Consider the following 15465-nt stretch of genomic DNA (forward strand, 5'->3'; position numbering starts at 1 on the left):
ATCTATGGGAATATGAATGTGTTTTTTTTTTTTTTATGAGTATAGTTAATCAGGCTGTCTTCCTTAAACAACTTTGAAAGTAGACCAGTAGAACTGTTCCTAGTATATATTTGTTCCAGATGTAAGCTTGGAAATTACAGTGACATTAGGTTCCATCTGCCATTATATTGAAAATTCTTAGAACCTAGAGTGTCCTTAGTAAACTTAACATTCATTTGATGTTGGTTGACAGGCTAAATGTCAGCCAAAAATTTTAAACTGTATGTTTAAGAACACTCTTTATATTTTGGTATGAATGGCCTGCATTCTTTTATTTTTAGTCAAATGCTTATCTCATTTGGTACTAATCGCTTTCTTTCTCTCCCTCTTTAACAGATTACTTCTGAAACTAGACCACCAATTTACAGAACACAATGGCTCGATCACGACAACCCCCCCTTGTGACAGGCATCTCTCCAAATGAGGGAATACCATGGACAAAGGTCACAATTAGAGGGGAAAACCTGGGAACCGGCTCCACTGACCTCATAGGTAAGGGCAAGGACTGTGTGGTTCGGCATGGTGTGCGTGTTGGGCAGTTGAAGCAAGACACATTGTTTTGAGATAGTGAAGGTAATAAAAAAACTTTGTGATCTCTGTAGAATGGTCAAAATAAAAATAAAATAGTTATTTGTTTTTCTGATTTTTCTTAGAGACTATTTGATCAAATCTTGTTATGTTGTCTTTCAACAAGAACTTCTGAAAATTTCCCATGGTTGGTCTGCCTCCATATCCCCAGCTTTGACCTCTCCAGCTTAGATTGCCAAAACAGCTGCTTCCATATTTTTGCCCTTTGGTTTTTTTCCTCTGTTTTATCATTGTTCTCTTGTTTTTCAAGTATTCTGAATTCTGCCTCTTCTGTTCCAGACTGCTTTTCAAAGCAAATCTCCATCTCATTTCCCAGCAATGTGGGTACCCTCGGCTCTTATCTTCATCCACCTCTGAGGCATATATCCTTGCTGAGACCTGTGGATCCCATTTAGAGATATCAGTTAATGTTTTTTTCTCTTTCCTAGCCAAGTTTAAGTTCAAGGATATGAATGATAGAACACCTTGCATAGCACCCCGTTGGTGTAGTGTAAATATTTTTAGACGTTGGTTAGCATGCTGTGTTTCCCTCTCCGTGACATTGAGATTTTTTTATTCGTTAAAGAATCTGCTGGCTTATTTGTTAAGCATTCATATCTGCCTGTGGTTCTTAATCACCTCTAGAGCTTTAAATCAAATTATCTGGCCTTACTACTCAGTCTCTAAAGATAGACTCTGAACGTGGTTTTTAAAAAATATAAATGGGTATCTAAGGTAGAGAGCAAATATTAAGTATAATTTTATAATCATTGCAGTTATATTTATCTGTGAACTCCAAATGAGGGTATACAAATGCATTCAGAATGAGGAAAGTCAAGTCCCTCGTATTTGCTACCGAATATATGTATTTTGACTCCCCTCATAAATTTATTCTAGACTCACCTTCTTGGCTCATTTTTTAACTGGTGAGGGACCCATTTGTAAAACACTTATGTATTATACATGCAGGCTGATAGATTGGTTTTTGGTTACTAAAATTGGAAGTGAACTGAAACCCAGTACTATTCAGTAACAGAGTTTTACACTTTCAGCTCATTCCTTTTCCTAGTGTTACCTAAATACCTCTGATTTTATATTTTTTCTCTAATGTAGTTTTTAATTCCTAGTAGGTATCACTTCCTATTTCTTGCATTATAGTCTTTGCAAGAATATTAGTAGCTATCTAATCCCGTATCATTTTTTCTGACATAGCTCATCCCAGGTGTTTCTTTATCCAAGTAGAAAATCCTCAGAATGCATGGATTTATAATGTAACATATGGAGCTTATGTCCACAGTGTTAACTAGCAGTCACTGTGAATCCCAAACATGACAGTTACTAATCTATGTACATTTTAATCTGGCCTTAGCTTCAGGCAATGCTAGTCTTATTAGACTAAGTGTGTATTAACTTTTATAAATCTCGCTAGATCAGCTTTCAACCTGCCTCATGTATTGCCAAGAAACCATTTCATAAAAAAGCAAACTTAGCCTGTTAAATAATTTAAGCGTTTTTAACTCAGATGATAATCTATATTAGCCAAGCAAAACACTATAAAAAGTACTTTACTTGGAATTCTCCAAGTTACCATTTTTAGAAAAAGATGCTATTATATTTCATGAAGCAAATTTCTGAGCTTTCAATAACTTAGCAAAAATGTGCTTAAGAAATCAAGAAGTGAGTCTTACCATCTTATTTTCTTCCCGTGGCATTTAGAGTAATCTGTTTGAATCTATGTTTAAATTATTTGCTGATTATTCATTTTTGGAATAAAAATGTAGATTGGGGTTAAATCAGAGGAACTTCAAAGGCAGCTACAACAGGATGAATAAATGCTTGTTCTGGGGTAGTTTTGTGTCAACTTGTGCCTTCTGGATATCATTTCTGTTTGCTCACGTGAGTGTATTGTCTAGACTGTATGCCTGTATATCTCAAATCCTCTCTCATTCTTTAGTTTTAGTTATAGGAAAGTTCTCTGCCTGAAAACTTATATTAGGAATGACTTTTTTCTTTTAACGAAGATACTGTTAGTATTTTGACATAATACCTTTATGTGTATTGTTGAATTATTCTCCTTTCTGAGCTGAGTTAATGTTTAAATCAGGAATTTTTATAAAATGCTATAAAATTTAAAAAGACTCGTTGCATATTGATCTGCAGTCGTAACAAAATACCTGCCACCTGTAATTAAGCAGTTTACAAATGAAAATATTCCTCATTCTTTTTTCTTTTTTTTTTTTTTGTGCACATACACCAGTTACTTTATGTACAATGAAGGAATGGGGAAGGGAAAATGAAAGAATAGAGAAAAGTACACTGTAGTAGTCAGGATGTGGTGAAACCAAATTGTGGTTTTCTCATTGACAATGTATTCGTGGTCTGTAAGAACAGAGCTCTGGAGTAAAGTAGCAGGTGCCCTTCTTAGTAGACACCTCCTGTCTGCTGTTGGAACACATCCATTGTATCTTCATCCTCCATTTCCAACTGTGCAGGTGTGTCTGTTTTGTTGATGGGCTGTCCATCAAATCGGAATCTGATCTGCCTCATTGACAAACCCTGTCGTTCACAATAGGCTTTCATTAGTTTACTAAGTGGTGTGTGCCTCTTAATCTTAAACTGCACCACAGAACCATCCTGCCCCACCGCCTTCTAATTAATATGATCGTTGTTCTTAGTCTTGACTCCTTCCTTGGGCTTTTCGTCGGTCATGGCGAGCGCCACAGTCTCCTAGCTGCCGCTTCACAAAAGAGGCACCAGGCCCTCACCTAAGGAGCACACAGGCAGCAGGAGGAGCAGCAGAAGAAGGAGGCGGCAGCGGTGGAGGAGGGAAAGGGCGGTGGAGGAGGGAAAGGGCGCATGCACATCGAGCGCTCCCTCCCCTCCCCCATTTTAAAAAAATACATAGACTGATTTAAGTATGTGTGAGATTACTTTGGCAAATACATATTTAAGTGTTAGAAATAGTTTTCTTGGCAGGTGGGGCTCAGTAGAGGTTTTAATTCTCATAAGTTGTTTAAATTTTTTTTTTTTTTTTTTTTAGATTTTTACTGTAGGGCACATGCGCTCACTGGAGAGACAGAGAGAGAGAGACAGAAAGCAAGAAATTCCTCCACACCGCAATCCCTTCTCGGAACTCCGTTCTCCTCTTGGGGTTTTAGGCGTGTATGCACACGCACCTGGCATGGTTTTAAGCTACTGAGTCTGGGACTTGAACTGCGGTCAACTATATGGGAGTCCAGCAACATTAACTATTATGCCATCTTATTTAAATGCCAAGTTATTTAATTTTTTTATAACAAAAATCAGCTATCAGGGAGGATATCAAAGATATTCCCATTTAAAAAAGATATTTTTTAAATTATGATTACATTTAAAGATGTCATTATATATTAAAGATATATTAACAACAAAGGAGCAGAAAAGGAAATTTAAAATGCTGTTACTAAAAAAGCAGAATTCCATATATGAACAAATAAGAGATGTTTTAGAAAAAAAAAAAAACCCGAAATTCATTTTTTCAAGCAGTATGTTTTAAAATGTCATGCAGTTTTCGTCTGGCTTTCCAGCATAGCAGTGAAGCATTGCTTAGGCAAAGCCTGAACCCATGTGGCAACAGGTTCGAATCCCTGGTCTCGACAGCCTGAAGCATGCCGGGTGCATGTGTAAGTGCCTAAACCGCAACGGGCTAGAAAAGTGGAAGAAGGGAATCATGGCCTGACCAAACCCCTTCACTCCTGCCACCATGTTCACATCTACCTTTGTTATGAATAAAGAAAAACATGGAGCACTTTTATTTCTTTCCGGTTAGTATAACATTTTTACGAAATAGTCCTTTAAGCTGTAATGAAGGTGACTTGAATCTCTCCTTCCATTTTAAAGCCAGATTTTGCATTTGTCGAGGTATTCCCAGTATCTAAAAGACAAAAACAAAACAACAAGGAAATTGCCAACATGACTGCCGAGCAGTACACACAGTTGAACAATGAAAAATGAAAGTGAGCCGTTTCTGGGCCTGTGCCACCTACATTCTAGTTTATTTTCTCCGTAAATGTTTATTACATGTTCTCTGTTTTGCAGAAATAGAAAACACAAAGGTAGTGAGGTTGGAAGCTGACTTGCGTGGGTGGATCTTGTAGTTCCACTCAGGGGATACGCCTTACTCTGTACCATGTTTAAGTGGTTCCCTGTTTTGTCATTGGAGAAATTTTAATTAACGTGCCAGTGGGGGTGGTGATGATCTGCATTGACGTGTTAAGAGGACCGGTGTGTTATCTGAGCACATTGTAATGTAGGGACAGTTTTATTAGGAAAACACAGCGGTCATGTGAACTGATATCATCATAGGAACTGATACGCAGCATAAAAAATGAGATAGTAATCCATTAATATCCTCATATATTTCACTGGATCTGCTATGCTCTAACCTATACTTCAGATAAATAAAGTATCGACTTTAGTTCAGTTTGAAATACCATGAGTAAATGAACAATGGAAAGCACATGCATGAGGGACCAGCAGTTGGCGTAATGGCTATGTCGCTGGACTCCCATGTAGTCGACCGTGGTTCGCGTCCTGGACCCAGTGGCTTAAACTCATGCCAGGCACATGTGCATGCATGCCCAAGATCCCGAGAGGAGAATGGAGGAGAAGGGATTGCAGTGTGACCATCCCCCCTGGGGGGTGATTTCTCGCTTTCTGTCTCTTTCTGTCTGTCTGGTGAGCGCACGTGCTTTGTAGTAGAAAACCTCTCAAAAAAAATAAAAAAAGAAAGAAAGAAAGAAAGAAAATAATGCACGAGAAATGGAAAGATTTGAAGGTATAAAAACATAGAGAGCAACTGCAGATACTAGAGACAATGTGGGAAGAGGTGGGAAGTGGGGTAGGGTGAGAGGGCGGGAACCAGTGGGAAAAAGAAAGAAACAGAACACTTAAGGGACACAAAAATGGAATATTATCTATTGATAATAATGCGTATAGTAATATCTTTGATTGGACCAATATATAACGTATTCATGATGGGAAAATTCATCTAGTATGCTATAATGATACACAGTGATTGAATGTAAAAAAATAATAAAATACGGGCAGATCATTTTCAGGAAGATGTATTAGAATATAGAATGTTTTGGGAACAGCAGTTTGCATAATGGCTATGTCGCTGGACTCCCATGTAGTCGACCGCGGTTCGCGTCCCGAACCCGGTGGCTTAAAACTCACGCCGGGTGTGTGTGCGTGCCCAAGATCCCAGAGGAGAATGGAGGAGAAGGGATTGCGGCGTGGCCATCCCCCCCTGGGGGGTGATTTCTCGCTTTCTGCCTCTCTGTCTATATAGAATGTTTTTAGGAAATGTTACATAAATTTAGTAATATCCTTTATAGTTTTTATCAGTAACTTAGACTTTTTTTTTTTTTTTTGCACAATATTAATGTTTATTCCACTTTGTGTTATATTCCTGGATCCTTCACCAATGTTACATGAGGGATAAAACAAAGCAAAACAAATGAAAAATTGAAATCAGACTCACCAATGTTGTCAAGCTGGGAAACAAATTAAAATCTACCAGCCATCAGCAAGAGTACAGCAAAGGTGATGCTGTAAAAAGAAAACAAAGAAATTGCTAGAAAACTGTATAATACATCATAGTCTTTCAAATCAGCAGAATATGGTCCTATGTACAATGGAACCTAATTTTTTTTTTCCTGCAAGGTATAGAAATGCGGGAACCAGTAGTTAGCTTAATGGCTATGTCACTGGACTCCCACGTGGTCGACCGTGGTTTGTGTCCCGGACCCAGTGGCTTAAAACTCACACCGGGCGCGTGTGCGTGCGTGCCCAAGATCCCGAGAGGAGAATAGAGGAGAAGGGATTGCGGCGTGACCATCCCCCCTGGGGGGTGATTTCTCGCTTTCTGTCTCTATGTCTCTCTCTGTCTGTCTGGCGAGCGCACGCACCCTACAGTGAAAATCTCTCCAAAATAAAATAAAATAAAATAAAATAAAAGGTATAGAAATGCAAGGTCTTTTTTTGAATACTGAGAATGTATAAAATATGTTGGTAATGGTAATTCTACTAGGCTAGGACAGAGTAGGCCAGGAGCACATTTATGGATTCTGGGGATGAAGTGCACTCTAATTCTTTGGGAAAATGGGCACTAGCCAAAATTAAAAAAAAATAAAAAGCAAAAGGAAGAAAAGAAAAAAGAACACAGAAGTATAAGACAAAGGCGAATGAGACTTCTCTTAATCTTAGCAACATTTAGATGGAAATCACATTTAAATGCAGTCCGCTCTGCTTTTGAAGAGGCTTTGTTTGGTTCAATTCTCAAATCTCAATTGCTTCACACAGTCTTCTGTGAGACCACTGAGGTGTCTTCTTAAACAACAAACCTACTTTTAGTGGTGGAGCCATACTTGGTAGCTTTGTCTGCATGGGACTGATAACCAATCACTGTCTTTGGAGGAAGTCCTAACCTTTCCTTCTCTACCCTCCCTGTATGTGCCACAGCCTCTCTGTTTTCACATTCAGTAGTCCCCATTGCTATCTCATTGCCTTTTGCTCTAATATGAACAACAGCCCCACACACGCCATCACTGTGATCATCGAGAGTCTCCAGTGAGACACAGCAGTGCCTCTGGCCCAAAGGAGTCGAGGTCACTTCTCTGCTGGTCGTTCAGTGTGATTAGCCATCGTCCCTGTTTGTTTTCCTTGTCCTCCTACATAGTCTCGAGTTCATCCTTAAAAAGTGAGTAGTCACAGCAGGCATTAAGTTATTAGACAGGTAGATATGGTTGTCCAGAGCCCAGAAGTCTTCCACGGTATCAAACTTACAGGTCAGTGGAAGGTTTACTTCCAAGTTTTGCTTTTATCATTTAAAAAAAAAAACCAGAGCGCCCATGTGTTCAGTAGAGGATGCTTAATATAATGTTCTGAGTTAGCAACCTCCTGATTAGATTCTGTTTTCTCCTCTTCTGTAGTGGGGGGACTAGGGGTAGGGATGGTTTCCGGTTCCACAGTTGCCATCTTAGATCGATCTCAGTAACTTAGACTTCTAATAGTAGCAATAATTTTCCTTCTAATACCTCTGAAAGCAATTTAAGATTCTCATAGTCCAAGTAATTTGAAGTGCCCAGACGTAATTATTATGGTCAGTTATTCTCTAAGTTACTGATGTTTGAAGAAACTTAAGTATAAACTAAAGGAAGTCTTAACATTACAGAAAAAACCGAATTTAAAAATAATCAATAGAGACAGCAATATATTTTCAAATAATATTCTGTATATATAATAAAAAATAACTATTGGACAAAGAAATGCTATTTCAAGATTTTTTTTTTCATGTACTAGACATGTTTAGGGTCTTACTGTTGTTTTGAACTTGATGTGTGTGCTTTAATTTTCAGGTTTGACAATTTGTGGACATAATTGCCTCCTAACGGCAGAATGGATGTCTGCGAGCAAAATTGTATGTCGAGTGGGACAAGCCAAAAATGACAAAGGAGATATTATTGTCACAACCAAGTCAGGTGGCAAAGGAACCTCAACCGTCTCTTTCAAGCTACTTAAACCAGAAAAAATAGGTAAACATCTTTCATGAGTTTATTCCAAAGGAAAAAAAAATAAAAATGAGTTTATCTTGTATACTTTAAGACTGGTAGATTAGTATAAAATTTACTTACTTTCATATTTCATTAACTTAGATTCAGTTTATATTTGACAGGAATTGGATGTTTAAATTATCCTGTTTTTGAAAAGGCAGTTTGCTGAGCTAGTGTGTAAAACCTGAGGATGACAATCACAAGAGAACTATCATCCTTTCTTAAGAAAATCTATTCACTTATTTATTTATTTTTAAATTTTAATTTTGCCTGAGGGTGCATGTACTCATCTGAGAGAGACAGAGAGAGAGAGAGAGAGAGAGAGAGAGAGAGAGACTATGAGAAAGTACTCCCCGATAGGACATGGTTGCACTGCAGTTCCTTTTCCTCCATTTTTCCTTCTTTCAGGATTTTAAGCACACATGCACACATCCCCAGTGTGTGTGTGTGTGTGTGTGTGTGTGTGTATGTGTGTGTGTTTTCTTTTTCTGGAGAGGTTTTTGTTATAGGGCGCGTGCGCTCGCCACAGACACAGAGAGAGACAGAGACAGAAAGTGAGCAATCACTCCCCCTGGGGGATGGCCACACCGCAATCCCTTCTCCTCCATTTTCCTCTCAGGATCTTGGGCATGCACACACATGTACCCGGGGTGAGTTAAAGCCACCGGATTCACGTCTTGAACCGTGGTTGACTACAAGGGAGTTCAGTGACATAGCTATCATGCTAACTGCTGGTCCCCCCCCCCAGTGTGTTGTTTTCAAGCCACTGGGTCCACAAGGTTGGCCATTTAGGATCCAGCCATATTAACCAACATGGCAGGCTGGCCCTCGTTTAACATTTTGATATACTTGTTTTGGTTATGAGTATAATGATATTGCTTTCCAACTGTCACATTAAGATTTGAGGTGAAGTAACCTTCTAATTTGGCCAAATTAATAATAATATCTAAATAATGTTCCCCTTTTCTTCATTTTCTCTACCCTTCAGGGCCTGGTTGGAATATTGCTGGTTTGGATCTACTTTTAGTCTTACAAACTACTAATACTTGCTCTTTTTTTGTGTCTCATAGCACTTTATGTATTTCTTTTTTTATGCGCTTATTATGGGCTTCCTTATTCCTAGGGTATAAAAACTTGTTCTGAGGAGCCAGACTATGTGAATTTTTACCTGAATTCTTACCATGACTAGCCAAGTGACTTGAATGACTACTTTTCTGGTGGATAACAGTGAGATAATAATAATATTATCAATGTCATGGGATTAGATGAGTCAGAACACAACTGTAAAGTGCTTGGCATAGTTCCTTACACAATAAATCAAGTTTTAAATTATTCTTCTCATAGCTAGTTCTGTGCATGCCATCTCCCCTACTAAAATAAAAAGTAATATCAGATTTATTATTGTGGTTCTGTAATGTCTTGCACATGGTCAGTATTTGACAAATATTTGTGTAACGTAGAAAAATTATAGGCATAATCAAACCCAGCAGTAATTCTCTGTATCTAGAAAAGCAAATATTTTTGCAAATAGTCTATGTTTTCTATTTTAGAGCATAGGGCCTTTCTGGAGTGTTATCTTCTACAGTGTATGTCTAGATTTTTAAAAATAAATAAACCTTTCAAAAATTTTAAGATAAAATTCAAAGTAGGCTAGATACAATTATATATATATATATATATATGTAAAAGCCTCTCTATATATGTATATTTATAAGTAAAACAGTCCTATTTTCAGTGTTATTTTTATTTTCTCTTTCTTTTTTCTTTTTTCATTTTTCCTTTAGGTTTTTGCCATAGGGTATATGTGCTTGCTGGAGAGAGCCAGTGGGAGAGAAAGTGGGAAATCATCCCCGAGGTGGAATGACTACACTGCAATCCCTTCTCCATTTTCTCCTGGGATTTTGAGCACACATGCACATGTGCCGAGTGTGATTTTCGACCCACCAGGTGTGGGACTCAACCATGGTCGGCCATATTGAATCCAGTGCCTTAACCACTCCGCTACCTGCTGGCCCCCACGTTACTGTTTTTTATTTGAAAAACTGAGCTATGAAATTAAAGGAAAAACTTGCCATGTAGTTTTCAGGAGAAATTTAAAGCATCTTGATAAAATCCAGTGTCATCTTTATAGCATGTAAATACAGCAAATAAAGAAAACATATGTGGAAGTGGTAATTTTATTCTCAGTCCCCCAGCCCAGGACCTAGGATAAAATAGGCTCCATAGAGCTTCACTGAATTGAATTCAGGAGTTTCTGGACTTCAACATACTTCTGACAAAGCCATCTATCGCATCCTGCAAGAACCGTGGGTATTGAGAGGATTAGTGGATTCACAAAGGGCCATGCAACTACAAGTTGCCTGGTATTCAAACAGCCTTGTTCCAGAAAACCCTCCCAGATTTTCTTCAAAAGTAGGAGCACCTCGCCTGTACCCCCAGCACTTTGCTCTTCTATTCGTTGTAGCCCAGGCTCCTGGAGGCAGTAGCTGGTCAGCCCTGTGCAGAGTTGAAGGTCAAGGGTTTGTTAGGCCACATAAGGGAAAGTGCTGTTGGCAGCGCTTATGTCTTATTTACGTGTTTGCAGGTCTACATCCATTTTCCCTGAATAACCCACTCCTTTCTTTGGAAGATGTTTGCATGATTTGTTATGTATTTGGTTGAATTTGCCAAAGGCATGATACAGAAAAAAAAAAAAAACAAAAACCCTGCTGTTTCTGCCATCTAAGACATCCCCAGCATTGATAATAGTAAAAAGAATGAGAAATATGTATTATGTTACTTGCATCTGACTATTCCTGAAAACGTGTCAGTGTTTATAGAGGAAAAGAACATGGAAGGCATTTTTTGACAATTTTCAAGAGCCATTTTAAAACATTTGGTTTTCATCTGTAGTGATGAAATTAGGGGGCCTATGGAGTTCAGGAAGGAGAAACTCAAAATGCTAAACACTCATGTGTGCGTAATGGTTTTTCAGCAGTCACTGTAAATAAGAAGCTTTTCCTTGAACTAACTTATGTTTATTCTGAATATTTTGTGTCTACGTGTTTTCTAGCCATTTTTCAAAAGTTTAGATGATCTCAGAATATTCTTTGACATAAGTATTCTTAATAAATACTGTATGTTATATGAATGCATTTTATATAATTGCTGAAACTTTTCAAATCAGCATATAGTAATATTTAACAATGTATAAATATGTATTTTTTTTTACTTACAATGTTTTTTATTTGTAAAATACATGCATTTTAGGGACCAGCAGTGAGCTTAATGGCTATGTCACTGAACTCCCATGTAGTCAACTGCAGTTTGAGTCCCGGACCCAGTGGCTTAAACTCATGCCAGGCACATGTGCATGCGTGCCCAAGATCCCGAGAGGGGAATGGAGGAGAAGAGATTGTGGCGTGGCCATCACCCTGGGGGGGTGACTTCTCACTTTCTGTCTCTCTCTGTCTTTCTGGCAAGCGCACACGCCCTATAGCAAAAACCTCTCAAAAAAAAAAAAATAATAACATGTATTTTAGCAATTGCTTCACAGAAGCTTAATTTGCTTTCTCTAATGAATAATGGGCAGTGAAAACATGAACCAAGAGGTGTTGTTTTTGCCTCTTTATAGATTCTTAGTGTTTTTAATTAAGCATAACCCATTTCAGAAATCGAGTTGCTGTGCCCATTTTTTTTTAAAAAAAAATGATCAATCTGATGAGCATTTTATATTAGGTCTTTAAAAAGGAAAGTAATACGGCAAGACTTCAGAGGTGCCTGGGAGTGTCTTTATCTTATTAAATGATGTGTTCCCCATTTTTATAGGCATTTTGGATCAGTCTGCTGTGTGGGTTGATGAAATGAATTATTATGATATGCGTACCGACAGGAATAAAGGAATTTCTCCCTTATCATTGCGTCCTGCTAACCCGCTTGGCATTGAGATCGAGAAGTGAGTATCATCTTGCTTTCAGTTTTGTTGTTTTCAGTGGCTGAAAAGCTTTACGCAGGAGTCAAACTCTAGTAGCATGTTGAGAAACACAACCGAAGACCCCTTGTTCTTGGGGAGCACATGTTATTCCTGAAGCCTGGTCAGCTTTGCTGCAGGGGAATGTTCCCGTTACCTAAAACTTTGGCAGAAACTGCTTATTTTTTTCATTTTTTTGAGTTTGAATTATGTGAAAAAGGAAATTCTAGTAACTAATACTTTTAATGAGATGAGCATTAATATGTTATCTGAAGTGGATAATTTTAAATATTTAGATGGTACTTAAAGACAAAATGGAATTTACAATCCATTTGCTTGCATTTTCTAGACGTATTTGAGAATGATTAAGTCCAATCTGGGGTTTCATTTTCTTATAAACTCTGCCTTTAATTCTTATTTAATCCAGACTTTAATCAGCAAAATTGTGCCAGGTAAGTGATACCCTTCAAAATGTCTTGTAACCAAATCTGGAGGTTTGTTTTCTTAATCCTTAGTACAGTGTTTTAGTAATTTTAATAATTAGGGCCTCCATACTTATTTATATCTTGCTTAAACAGTTCATCTAACATACTAATTACATCTAATTTATTTTCTGGTCTTAGCGATTCTGCCTATGGAATTGTCTACTGAGCATTTCTCTATAAACACATACTGAACTTTATTTTAGGTTTTCCTAGGAGTGAGGAAAATTCTCCACGAAGCTTTTTATATTTTCAAGACTATGCTTGAAGACCATTGGTAATTGAAATAGCAAGCTTCTTTTCACCTTCTAGGATTTACCACTGACTAAGAGGGAGGCAGCGTGTTTATCTTAGAAGGTATCGGGTGTGAGGAGGTCTTGGGGGCTTAGCAGCTGTTAGTGAGCTTGGACTGTCCTGGGTAACATCTTTGAAACACTTGGGCAGTATGGGTTCTTTTAAGGATTTTTCAGTGCCCTATAAATGAAGAATTCAGATTGAGTAAGTCCAGAAAAGAATGGTAATAGCTAGATATTTATTTGAGCATAATCCAAAGTGTCAATAGATATTGCATTGAGAGTGGACCCTGCGACAGCCTTCTTCAATACTCTGAACGCCAGCGTCTGTCCACGGCTGACACAGAGGAGGCGTGGAGCAGGACGCCCTTCTGACCGTCTGTCCATTATCACGAGCCAGCTTTGTACACACGCAACAGGAGTTGGGGGATATTTTATACGTTTTGTAGGAGATGTGAACAAAATGATCGTAGCTTGGATTCAAGTGATGTTTCTGTTACAAAATAGATTTCCTCAACTTTTATTTTCACCTATAACACAACCCCTTTGTGTTCTTTCTACTTCGTCAGAGTCTCTAACTCCTTAATTGTCTTTATAATGACCATTATTGCTGGTACCCACAGGAAGGTTTGGCTCAGAATGTCACCAACTGCACTTTTTCTTAGTATGCTTCAGGATAATCCTTTGGTACAGTTGGTAATGACAGCAAGGAATAATCGCACTAAAAGTGATGAGCCTTCTTAAGATACTCTTTTCTTTGAGAAATGGCCCAGTTTGGTCTGGAGCCAAATGCTCAGTTTTAACTGGGCGCTCCCAGTTATAGCACTAGGACTTTGAGTAAGTTATTTCACTTCTCTTTGCCTTGGTTTCCTCGGGTGCAAAGTGGAGTACCTGATTTTTAGGGCCATTGTGAATTTTCTGTGAGTGCTGTCAATGTATAGAACACAGCAAGTACCCGATCAGTGTCAGCCGCTGTCACTGTGACTCTGTGCCCTTCTCGGGTGTATGCTACTAGGTTGTCAGGAAATTCATGATGTGTTTTTCTGTTTTTCTACCCAAAACTGCATCATGACTTTCCCAATAACCCAATACTTACTGCTCTGCCACACAGGGAATTATTTTTTTTCTTTTTTAGTGATTACAAGGTGATATGTTGTATTAAAGTCTTAGGATAGCATTCCACACATTTATTTAAGAAGTACTAAATTGGGGATAAAATTAATAAAGTTTTCTTTCAAGCTGTTACGTAAGTTTTGCTTAAGTATGTGATAGGGTAAAATTCTAGTGGACAGTCTTGGAAAAAGTTAGAATCATGAATCTTATGCATCAATGAACAGATGAACAGGGTGACCCAGATGTTCAAACCAGTTCAATGGAAAGTCCGGAGGAGACACATAACAGGTCATGGGAATGCTCGGAATACAGCTCGCTGCTTTTACGCCTGCTGCGTTGCAGTGGACAGGACTCCTGCGCATCAGCATCAGCCCTCCCCAGCTCCGAGATGTAAAGGAGTTTGCCACAGGGAGGTGCAGATCCCTGGAGCGTCCGAGAACATGGAGGAGCCTGAGCGCGTGGAGAGTTGATCAGTAATTTTTTTTTTTTTTTAATCTAATAGTCTTGTGCTTTTCCTTTCCAAAAAAAAAAAGATAACTTAGAGATACCAGAAAGCAAGGAAACGAAAGATGAAAGTCAGAAGAGGTCTAGAAACCAAAAGAGTAAAAAATATTTGGGACTAGAAAAATGCTTTTCTAGGTTTTTTTTTTTTCTTTTTCTATTTAATTTTTTTTTTTTTTTGGTTCCTTTCAGAGACTGTCAAGAACGCTGTATTTATTTTATTGAATTCTTTGACCTCACATTGGAAAGAGAAAAGGAATGGAAAAACAGATTTTAAAATATTAGTATGGGTTTTATTTCTGTGACCTCTGAATATATTTTCGGTGAAAGCTTTGGTCTTCATGGAGAATGGTGGTTGCATTCAGATGAGAATTATTTCCTTTAATTTTTAGTTGTCCTTAATTTTTTTTTTTGAAAGTTTTTTTTTTTTTTGAGAGATTTTCACTATAGGGCGTGTGCGCTCGCCAGACAGAGACATTAGAGACAGAAAGCGAGAAATCCCCCCCCAGGGGGGATGGTCACGCCGCAATCCCTTCTCCTCCGTTCTCCTCTCGGGATCTTGGGCACGCACGCACACGCGCCCGGCGTGAGTTTTAAGCCACGGGGCCCGGGACGCGAACCACGGTCGACTACGTGGGAGTCCAGCGACATTGCCATTATGCTAACTGCTAGTCCCTAGTTGTCCTTAATTTTGATTTATTAATGTCATTTGGAGATTTCTTTCATAATTAAAAGTCTGAAGTTGATCTGTTTTTTTAAAATGTCATTGGAGGGGGAACCAGCAGTTAGCGTAATGGCTATGTCGCTGGACTCCCACGTAGTCGACCGTGGTTCGCGTCCCGGGCCCCGTGGCTTAAAACTCACGCCGGGCGCGTGTGCGTGCGTGCCCAAGATCCCGAGAGGAGAATGGAGGAGAAGGGATTGCG

At 38.6% G+C, this 15465-nt stretch overlaps 1 protein-coding gene and 2 pseudogenes across 2 annotated transcripts in view; 1 reads left to right on the top strand and 2 right to left on the bottom strand.

Annotated features, from left to right (window-relative positions):
• The first annotated feature begins 206 nt into the window (after nucleotides 1–206).
• The window catches only part of EXOC2 (exocyst complex component 2), a 194424-nt gene continuing 179165 nt past the window's right edge, over nucleotides 207–15465 (top strand). For both annotated transcript variants that reach the window (XM_006143053.3, XM_027769779.1), the window contains exons 1-4: nucleotides 207–289; nucleotides 376–531; nucleotides 8007–8183; nucleotides 12009–12135. In XM_006143053.3, coding sequence (XP_006143115.1) covers nucleotides 414–531; nucleotides 8007–8183; nucleotides 12009–12135 — 422 coding nt within the window. In that variant the 5' untranslated portion in view covers nucleotides 207–289; nucleotides 376–413. The remainder of the gene's footprint in view (nucleotides 290–375; nucleotides 532–8006; nucleotides 8184–12008; nucleotides 12136–15465) is intronic.
• LOC102481754 (small ubiquitin-related modifier 2 pseudogene) lies at nucleotides 3008–3436 on the bottom strand (annotated as a pseudogene).
• LOC102481338 (eukaryotic translation initiation factor 4E pseudogene) lies at nucleotides 6619–7626 on the bottom strand (annotated as a pseudogene).

The sequence above is a fragment of the Tupaia chinensis genome, unplaced genomic scaffold (assembly GCF_000334495.1).
Source record: "Tupaia chinensis unplaced genomic scaffold, TupChi_1.0 Scaffold000090_1, whole genome shotgun sequence".
NCBI classification, from domain to species: Eukaryota; Metazoa; Chordata; class Mammalia; order Scandentia; family Tupaiidae; genus Tupaia; species Tupaia belangeri.